Source organism: Atta colombica, unplaced genomic scaffold (assembly GCF_001594045.1).
Source record: "Atta colombica isolate Treedump-2 unplaced genomic scaffold, Acol1.0 scaffold26, whole genome shotgun sequence".
NCBI classification, from domain to species: Eukaryota; Metazoa; Arthropoda; class Insecta; order Hymenoptera; family Formicidae; genus Atta; species Atta colombica.
Window position 1 is genome coordinate 222,975 of NW_017259359.1, and position 11,013 is coordinate 233,987.

At 37.0% G+C, this 11,013-nt stretch overlaps 1 protein-coding gene across 1 annotated transcript in view; it reads left to right on the forward strand.

Annotated features, from left to right (window-relative positions):
- The window catches only part of LOC108689116, a 277,007-nt gene that overhangs the window by 120,759 nt on the left and 145,235 nt on the right, over window positions 1-11,013 (forward strand). Inside the window, exon 9 of the mRNA XM_018195755.1 lies at window positions 10,736-10,975. Within this exon, the coding sequence (XP_018051244.1) occupies window positions 10,736-10,975 (240 nt within the window). The remainder of the gene's footprint in view (window positions 1-10,735; window positions 10,976-11,013) is intronic.

The window sequence follows — 11,013 nt, forward strand, 5'->3', positions numbered from 1 at the left end:
GAAAAATCTGCGGCTGAGACTCATCGAATGCTCTCAAATACTTATGGTGAGGTCGCTATTAGTGAAAAAACGTATCGTGAGTGGTTTCAACGCTTCAAGAACGGTGATTTTGACGTCGAAGACCGGTATAGCGGTGGAAGAGCGAAGATTTTCGAAGATGCAGAATTGGAGGCATTACTTGAGCAAGACTCGTGTCAAAATCAAGAAGAATTGGCACGATCATTGGGAGTGCCCCAACAAGCCATTTCAAAACGCCTCAAAGCCATGGGAATGATTCAGAAGCAAGGAAATTGGGTGCCGTACGAATTGAAGCCGAGAGATGTTGAACGGCGTTTGTTTGCTTGTGAACAGCTGCTTGAAAGGCACAGACGGAAGGGATTTCTGCATCGCATTGTGACTGGGGACGAAAAATGGATTCATTACGATAATCCCAAGCGCCGAAAATCATGGGGAGTTCCCGGCCATGCTTCCACGTCGACGGCCAAACCGAATATTTACGGCTCCAAGGTCATGCTCTGTATTTGGTGAGATCAGCTCGGCGTAGTGTATTATGAACTGTTAAAACCGACTGAAACAATCACAGGCGATCGGTATCGAATGCAATTGATGCGTTTGACCCGAGCATTGAAAGACAAACGGTCGCAATACAACGAGAGACACGATAAAGTGATTTTGCAGCATGACAATGCTGGACCCCATGTTGCGAAAGTAATCAAGACATACTTGGAAACATTGAAATGGGAAGTCCTACCTCACCCACTGTATTCTCCAGACGTTGCTCCCTCTGACTATCACTTGTTTCGATCAATGGCACACGGCCTGGCTGACCAGCACTTCCGGTCTTATGAAGAAGTAAAAAATTGGATCGATTCATGGATAGCCTCAAAAGATGAGTTTTTTCGACGCGGGATTCGTATGCTACCCGAAAGATGGGCGAAAGTAGTGGCCAGCAATACTTTGAATCATAAATGTATAACCAGTTTTTTACAATAAAGCCTCGAATTTCGAAAAAAAACGGCGAAAGCAAAGTTGTACACCTAATATATGATATATTTTTTCAAATATATTTTTCAAATATATTTTTTCATATATATATATTATTTGGCATTTGTGTCATATTACATTATCATTGTCATTGCAAAACTATTAAATGTCCTTGAAAAAATTTTTGTGTTAAACCGCTGACAAGATCACATTGAAATTTGTAAATTTGCTGTCACTGCAATTTGTGGTGTCAGATTATATTATTATCACCTGATGTCTAAAAATTTTTTGTTATAAAATCTAACGTTTGCATTTTTTATGTCATTGAAACGGTCATATAAATTTCCGGGAAGATTTTTTGCGAAAAATCAGTCTGTGTAAAATCGCTAATCTAGGCTAGTAGTCACTCTCGCATTTAATTAGCAATCGGGAACTTAATTTCCAATATATTAACACGCAACTTAATTTCCAATATGCTAATATTTGGTGTTCAAAATACCAGATAAAGCATCATGGTTACGTTTCTATAAAACCGTTTAATACAATGGAAATAAGAAGAAATTCGTACGTATACTGTAAGTAGTATTCGTGCGACGTTATCAGGGAGATGGATTAATACATTCAACCGTAAGTATTACATTTATATTTGTTTGTAAACAATTTTTCTTTATAGATGACTTATTTGTTTGTTCTTCTTCCTTGCAGCATTGTCTTCATCTTAGAACATATATCACTGAAAGAAGCATAATCTCTTGAAAATGAAGGCGAAGATTGATAGAGAATAATAGATGATGATCGTAGTAGGTAATGCGCATGATCTTAAAGAGGGAATGCGCGCATAAGCGTCAATTACCTTTATATGAACGGTACTTTATTCAGCTTGAACATCCATCACGCAGGCGCATATGATTGTATGGAGCATGCGCATTGCAATCTACGTTCATTATCTCTCCATCCTTATCAATCTTCTCGGCTTCAGCCAAATGTACAAGGATTATAGACCTTTGCTCTTTCCAGTAGTATATGTTCTAAGATCTCCACAATTTGAGAGGATGACGACATTCATATTGAAGCGGAGGAGAAATTAAAATTAAATATATATATAGGTGTATAAGCTTAAATCCGCTGTTTGCTCATAGGTGGCATTAGTGAGCGTATTATAAATATTTACAAAACTTTTTTGTCACAAGTAACATTAGAAAAAAAAATTATATTTAAAATACGCATTTAAAATTCGCATTATAAATAAATATTTCATATTTAGAAAATAAAATGATTGAAATTCCAAATTATGATAGGAGAGAAAGAGGAAGTAATATAGTGAAAAAATCGAAGTTAGCAAGTAATAAGCTGTAAATATCTGTCAATTGATGTTTTTAATATTATTTGTCTAGATCATTTAATTAATATTGATTTTATTTATAAATTTACTTATTTATCGAATTTGCAATTTACATTATTTCTCATCAATTAAATTAGACTCAATTTAAAAATACGGCAGTTAATATAGAAAGTTTCACAAAACTTTATATTATAATACTCGTTCGGCACCGTTGAGTGATACGTCGTCAAAGCGTTCGCGCGGCCGACCGCTGACTTGCGCAGCAACTCCTGACGGCACGAATTTCATGCCCTGTGGTTGGTTAATTTCAAATGCTCACCGTTTGAAAACTATTGATACTTAAGATTTTGCTATTAACATTTTCGATTTACTTTTTTATAACGAATATGTACGTGCCGGCTCCTGCGTTAACTCTGGTACACCCTGTATATATATGTTGTGACGTTTTTCGTCCGTCACAAGAGAGTCGGAAGATCCAAACTGAACTCAGTTAGTACAGTGTAACTCTGGCGTCCTAATTCCTTCCTTTTTTTAGGTGTATAAGCTGCTGTTTTTTAATCAGAAAATTTTTTTTTTCCTAGGAAGCAAAAACAAATTTATTCAAAGTACTTGCCCTCGCTAACTATACATTTTTCCCATCTTTTGGGCAATTTGTGTATACCACGCCAAAATAATTCCTCATCTTTCGAGGCAAATCACTCATCAAGCCATTTTCGGACGTCTTCATAAGAATCGAAGTGCTGCTCAGCGAGCGCGTGGCCCATCGACGAAAACAGGTGATAATCAGAAGGTGTCAGGTCTGGTGAATAAGTGAAATGGGGGCACTTCCCAGTTGAGTGTACTCCAAGTAGTTTTGAACTATTGTTGACGTGTGCGATAGTGCGTTGTCGTGGAGGAAAATCAGCTTGTCATATCTTTTCCGATAATGCGGCTTTTTTTCACGCAGAGCATGGTGCAATTTGATCAGTTGTTGGTGGTAGCGGTGAGCATTAATAGTTTCACCAGGTTTTAACAACTCGTAGTAGATGACACCCTCCTGATCCCACCAAACGCACAGCACCGTCTTCCGTCCGAAGCAATTTGGTCTTGAGGAAGATGTTGATGGTTGGGCGGGATCAACCCAAGATTTCTTGCGTTTAGGAAAATAGATCCACTTTTCATCGCCTGTCACAATCCGATGCAGGAACGACTTTCTTTTTTGTCTGGCAAGCAGAATTTGGCATGTGTTTTGGCGTCGCTCCATCTGCTTATCGTTCAGTTCATGCGGCACCCACCCGCCAATCTTTTGAACCTTCTCCATGGCATATAGCCGCAAATGGCTGCTTGAGAAACACTCAATTGCTCGGCAAGCATTTTTTGCGATTGGGTATCGTCGTCATCCAAAAAAGCCTGCAATTGATAGTCCTCAACCTTCCTGGGTCGATTTTCACTTCTTCTTGTCACTCAGGTCAAAATTGTCGTCATTGAACCGACGAAATCTCTGCACGTTGTTTCTGATAAAGCATTGTCGCCATAGGCCTCCACAAGCATTCGATGCGATTCGGCAGCCGATTTCTTTAAATTGAAACAGAAAAGCAAAGCTTCCCGCATATGCTTTTTTTTTTATTAGATATACAACTTTGCTTCCGCCGACTTTTTTTCCGAAATTCGAGGCTTTATTGTAAAAAACTGGTTATACATTTATGATTCAAAGTATTGTCCATCGCTGGCCACTACTTTCTTCCATCTTTCGGGTAGCGTACGAATCCCGCGTCGAAAAAAACTGGTCATCTTTTGAGGCTATCCACGAATCGATCCAATTTTTTAATTCTTCATAAGACCGGAAGTGCTGGTTAGTCAGGCCATTGATCGAAACAAGTGATAGTCAGAGGGAGCAACGTCTGGAGAATACGGCGGGTGGGGTAGGACTTCCCATTTCAACGTTTCCAAGTATGTCTTGACCACTTTCGCAACATGGGGGCGAGCATTGTCATGCTGCAAAATCACTTTATCGTGTCTCTCGTTGTATTGCGGCCGTTTGTCTTTCAATGCTCGGCTCAAACGCATCAATTGCGTTCGATACCGATCGCCTGTGATTGTAGACGATTTTAACAATTTATAATACTACGCCGAGCTGATCCCACCAAATACAGAGCATGACCTTGGAGCCGTGAATATTCGGTTTGGCCGTCGACGTGGAAGCATGGCCGGGAACTCCCTATGATTTTCTGCGCTTGGGATTATCGTAATAAATCCATTTTTCGTCACAATGCGATGCAGAAATCTCTTCCGTCTTTGCCTTTCAAGCAGCTGTTCACAAGCGAACAAACGCTGTTCAACATCTCTCGGCTTCAATTCGTACGGCATCCAATTTCCTTGCTTCTGAATCATTCCCATGGCTTTGAGGCGTTTTGAGGCTTGTTGAGTCACTCGCAATGATCGTGCCAATTCTTCTTGATTTTGACACGAGTCTTACTCAAGTAAGACTCCAATTCTGCATCTTCGAAAACCTTCTCTTCCACCGCTATGCAGGTTTTCGACGTCAAAACCGTTCTTGAAGCGTTGAATCCACTCACGACACGTTCTTTCACTAAATTAATAGCGGCCTCACCATAAGTATTTGAGAGCATTGATGAGCCTCAGCCGCAGATTTCTTCATATTGAAGCAAAAAATTAAAACCTCCCACAAATGACGAGAATTTGGCTCGTAAACTAACATTTTCAATCGAGAATAATTTTATGATGCAGACGCAAATCGATTAATGTTTCTATGGGGTTATGTTGACAGATGCCCAAATTTATTGTATGACGTCTATGATCTATTTATTTCGACCACCATTTACCGCTAAAGCCATCTATAGGAAAACGGCGGAAGCAAAGTTGTACACTACTAGTTGTACTATACTAATAGAAAAATGCAGAAAAATATCAATCTAAGAGAGAACGCAATTTTTATTTATCTTCTTTTTATTTATCTTCTTTTGAGTAACGATTGTATCATTACAAAGAATATTTTCTTGATAATATAATTTTAAAATATTTTTATTATTTGCTTGAAACAAGTAATATTTATTTAACATTTTTCTGTAAGTATATGTGCACGCTTCAGAACGAACTAAACTGTTTTTTCGAACAGTTCTTGATTATTTCCCAATTTTCGCAATCGAGAAATTATTTCTAAAATGCCGAATATCCGCCATTGATATAATAGCTTGACGTGGCCTCTAAGCTCGTACGGCGTGGCGCGTCTGCTAGGCCATCTCTCTTTCCCGCGCGCCGTGCGCTCGGGGGGCCGTACCTTCGGCAAGTAAATCAGGCGGATGCATGTATTCGATTATCTTTAAACGTTAACATTTCGTTAACTATTGCAAGCATTGCAAAATGATAAAGGATTTTTCAGTTTAGTCTGCTTTATCAGCTCAAGATGGTGGGTCATAAGTTGGAGCTACCTTGTATACAGGGTGTCTAGAAATAATCACCAAATATTTCATGGGCAGGTAGAGCAGAGTAAACTGAATCGAAAAGTCCTCTACTATTTTGTAAATATCCTCAATAGTAATGAGATATTAATCCTTAAAAATAACCGAATACGCGCGTTCGCCCGGCTTACTACTGCAAAGTATATATGCCTACCGGTCGCTTGGTGCGCGGGTCTTGGGAGTTGAGGATTGGCAAGCGCCCCGCGCTGCGCACACCGCCGCAAACTTCCATAGCTCGGACGGCGCGCTTGTCAGGCTATCTCTACGCCCGCTTCCCACGGCCCGCGCGCCAAGCGATCGATAGGCGTATACACTTCGCAGTAGTAAGCTTCAGCTATCTTTATAATATATCTTTATATATCTTCATATATATATAAACTACAAAATGGAAAAGGATTTCGACTCAATTTCCGCTCTAACTGCCCATGAAATATTTGGCGATTATTTCCAGACTATATATATATATTTATTACTAGAAAAATTCAATTAGCTTATTATCAAATTGTTTAATTTTATATTATATTATACTGGAATTTCACATTTCTAAATTACAAGAGTTATCCGATATTTAATAACTAACAGAGCGAATAGTGTGAATGTTGCGATGTAGGTGAATGTGTATGTATTCGCGAACATTAATGCGAGCCTAAAATATTGGATATATGGAAAAAAGTTCGTGGTGATTTTTTAGTAAAATTAAAGTGTTTTTCTTAGAGTATTGAAATCAATTTATTTAAATCAAATATGCTCCATTATTTTCTATATTTTGCCATTTTTGGGGCAGAGCCATAATTCCATCGATAAAACTTCTGTAGTTTCTCGAAAAACTACTTCAAGTGATTTTCACAGGCTTCTTTTGAAGCTAGCTTTACACCATTAAGAGAGTTCTGCAGAGACCTAAACAAATGATAGTCTGAGAGTGCTATGTTAGGACTATACGGTGGATTAATTTTAAAACTTCCCAGCCAAGCTCTCGCAATTTTTGCCGAGTCATCAAAGATGTGTGTGGTCGAGCATTGTTGTGATGGACGACACCTCTCCTATTGATTAATTCTGGCCGCTGCCTCTTAATTGCTTGTTGTAATCTCTGTAGTTGTTCACAATAGAGTTCGGAATTAATTGTTTGATTGGACGATAACAGCTCATACGCGCGCGCGCGCGCGCGCGTGTGTGTGTGTGTGTGTGTGTGTGTGTGTGTGTGTTTTCAGGACTAAATATATTTATCTTATTTTGTTAATTGTATGAAGAGGGGAAGGAATTTAAGAAAAAGGCTATTGAGATTAAGAAAGGATGGAAAACATATAAGAGTCTCTGGTGTTTGTCCAGTTATTACGCTCCTGACACGATCGGGATCTTTTCAAGATTTATATAAAAGTGTTTGGAGGAAAGAGTTCGATAGAAATTTGAAACTGAGAAAAAAGAGAAGTTAATGATTAATGATTACTGTGGTGAAAGTAGTAACGAGGAGAGGGAGATTCATTTAAGAACTCCATGCTTGACGTTGAATCAGCAGAAGAAGAAGGAAGAGAAGAAGAAGAAAATGTCAGAAAATATTCTTTATGTTCTATGACGAGATTGATTCTGCAGAAGAAAGAAATCGAGAGCTTTCCGACTGGAAAGCCCTTCCCCTCGGTCTCCTTCTTCATCATCATTGTTGTTATTATTATTATTATTATTATTATTATTATTATTATTATTATCTCGACTATTATTGTTATTAATATTATCATTATCTATCATTAGTGTTAATATATTATTGTTATCATTATTACTATTTAAGCTACAGACTTCCCTGAGGCGTTGAATTCGTAGGCGTTTAACCGCGCGGGAAAGGCGTGTACAGGGCTGATCATCGCTACGATTTTTAAATACAAAAATATTTTATTGCCAGGTTCTGCGTAAAAAAAAGAAGGCAGATAATAAAATTCGCGGACTTCTAAAGGATACAGAATTCATCAAAGAAATTGATGTGGAAGAATAAAATAAATAGATGAGTTGTGAAAGCGAAAAATTAAGAGTGCAGAGGCTGAAAGGGGATTGATTAAGATTTTTTTTTTTAAAGTGATCTATTTAGGTCCCAAGCAACTAATTGAAAGGAGGAACTTACTGTTTTCTGGAAGAGTTCTTTCAAGATTCCCTGACGCTTAGAGGCCTCAACGATCTAGTGGTGTTTCTGGTCAATTGGAGCGAAAGGCCTTTAGCAACGGTAGAATGAACGTTTCAGAATTTGCACTGATGTTATAATTTTGGAAAGTGTAACTACAGAGCTGTACAATTATATAGAACTTCTTAATTCTAATTATCTTTACGTCGTGTCTAATGTCGCAGTTTATATAGGCAGTTTTTTGGAGGTAGGGTGTGTCTGATTGAGAAATCAAGGAGTCAGATTCGTAGGATTTTTCCTACTATTTGGTATGATAATTTTAACTAGTTATTAAAAAGTTGCCCTTAAGTTGGCTTCGCCCACGCTGTAAATTCCTATTTTCTTCTTATTGATGGTTTTCGAGGGGAGAATGTATGTATTGTGAATTCTTTTCTTATCATTGTTACAACTGGGAAAAATCATCTACGTTTTATTCCTTAATTGTGAGTCGCAGTTTGTGTTGATTTTTCTCAATATTGGAAGATGTTATTAAATTTTATTACCCTGTCTTAAACCTATGCATGGGACCACTTGCGTGACATCAGCGTGAGATGATTAAACATTTCGTCTTCTTTGTTGTGTCACCCTTATTATCGCGAGAATCGTTTTGCGGCCTGGCTTAGCACCTTGGTACTGACGCGATGTGTTAAAGTTATTTGACAATTTTCTTTTCCACGACGCTTGAAAGGAGATTTAACGCTTGATTTTCAATTCATGCTATAAAAGTTTTCTTTACGGATCACTCGATTCTAGATAAACATAATTTTTCGAAGAAACTAGAAACTTCCTTCGGATTCGTGTTATCAGATATTTGTTTGTTCCTTAATTTATTGAACGCAAGATGAAGAAATCGTGGAGTCCATGTGGACGTAATAGTAAGTAATACGCATAATCGCGAATTATGATATGTCAAATAATAGGACGCATTCTCATGCACGTACAGCGATATCATCTAACGGGATAAGTGAAAATTAGCTTTGGTCGATTAGGAGATTAGGTTGTTACAACAGGACTTATTACATTTTCCCCTAATGTAAAAAAATTTCAGATATCGTTCATGAGATGTATTAAAAAATATCTTTTTATATAAATTTAGATAACTTTGGAGTTATTAATATAAAATAATAACAATTTATGTTTCGAATAAACGTTTCTTACTTATAACAATAATAACATTTAATACAATTCATAAGTATTTGACGATTATAATTTGATATTTGCGAAATTTGATTATTTGCGAAATAAAGTTGTGAATGAAATTGACCATAGACATGCACAATAGTCAAGCATTCGCGGACGCTCAAGGACGTTTGTGCCCATTTTAACAGGTTGCCGATCCCTGCTATATAAGAAAAATATTTATATAATTTGTAGTAAATAATATAAATTCTATTGTGTTAATAAATTTCTTATATACTAATTCTTACAAATATAAATTACATTTGAAGACATCCATGAAAATCGCTACTAATTATATCAAATATCAAATAAAAAGCAACTCTATATACATATAAGAAGCATTTTTCAAATCATGCAATAAAAAACATGAATAATTTTTTATTAGGTATACAACTTTGCTTCTGCCGTTTTCCTATAGATGGCTTTAGCGGTAAGTGGTGGTCGAAATAAATAGATCATAGACGTCATACAATAAACTTGGGCATCTGTCAACATAACTCCATAGAAATATTAGTCGATTTGTGTCTGCATCATAAAGTTATTCTCGATTGAAAATGTCAGTTTACAAGCCAAATTCTCGTCATTTGCGGGAGGTTTTAATTTTTTGCTTCAATATGAAGAAATCTGCGGCTGAGACTCATCGAATGCTCTCAAATACTTATGATGAGGCCGCTATTAGTGAAAGAACGTGTCGTGAGTGGTTTCAACGCTTCAAGAACGGTGATATTGACATCCAAGGTGCTCTGTATTTGGTGGGACCAGCGTAGTATATTATGTAGTTATATATTATGAACTGTTAAAACCGACTGAAACAATCACAGGCGATCGGTATCGAACGCAATTGATGCGTTTGAGCCGAGCATTGAAAGACAAACGGCCGCAATACAACGAGACACGATAAAGTGATTTTGCAACATGACAATGCTCGACCCTATGCTGCGAAAGTGGTCAAGACATACTTGGAAACGTTGAAATGAGAAGTCCTACCCCACCCGCCGTATTCTCCAGACGTTGCTCCCTCTGACTATCACTTGTTTCGATCAATGGCACACGGCCTGGCTGACCAGCACTTCCGGTCTTATGAAGAAGTAAAAAATTGGATCGATTCGTGGATAGCCTCAAAAGATGACCAATTTTTTCGACGCGGGATTCGTACGCTACCCGAAAGATGGGAGAAAGTAGTGGCCAGCGATGGACAATACTTTGAATCATAAATGTATAACCAGTTTTTTACAATAAAGCCTCGAATTTCGGAAAAAAAACGGCGGAAGCAAAGTTGTACACCTAATATTAAAAATAGAATTGCTCATTGTATTCTTAATTGTAATTTGTGTAATCATCTTCATACAAAGATAAAAGAAACTTTTTAAAAATGCTTAAAATATATGTACTATTCAAATATATGTACAAATATATGTACTATTCAGAATTAGACATATAAGTATTTGCTGTTGGAATATTTTTTTAGAGAAAGATTACTATTGTATTTTACTTCTTATAAAAATTTGCTCTTCTAAAAAAAAATTCATATTCTCACATAAAATACAGTTAAATTATTAGATATATATATAGTATTTTATAAGAATTCTTTCGAAATACATTTAATGCAAAAAAATAATTTCTTATTAGGTACAATGAGACTGATAACTCAGGCATGGTTCCATGGGTGTGTGGCACGTTCGTACTTTATACACCGCATACTAATTGGCAAATGCCGTTGTACACAGCGGAAGTGGTATTCAAGTATCCCATTGTTGGTCGAATACTTTTCCGACAATCTAGAGATGATCCTGAGATGGATACTACTATAATAATAGAATATCTCGTTCATGCAGATGGCAATGCAATAAATAATACTGCGAATCATAGGTAAGTTTTGTTTTATATCAAAATAAAAGAGTTATATT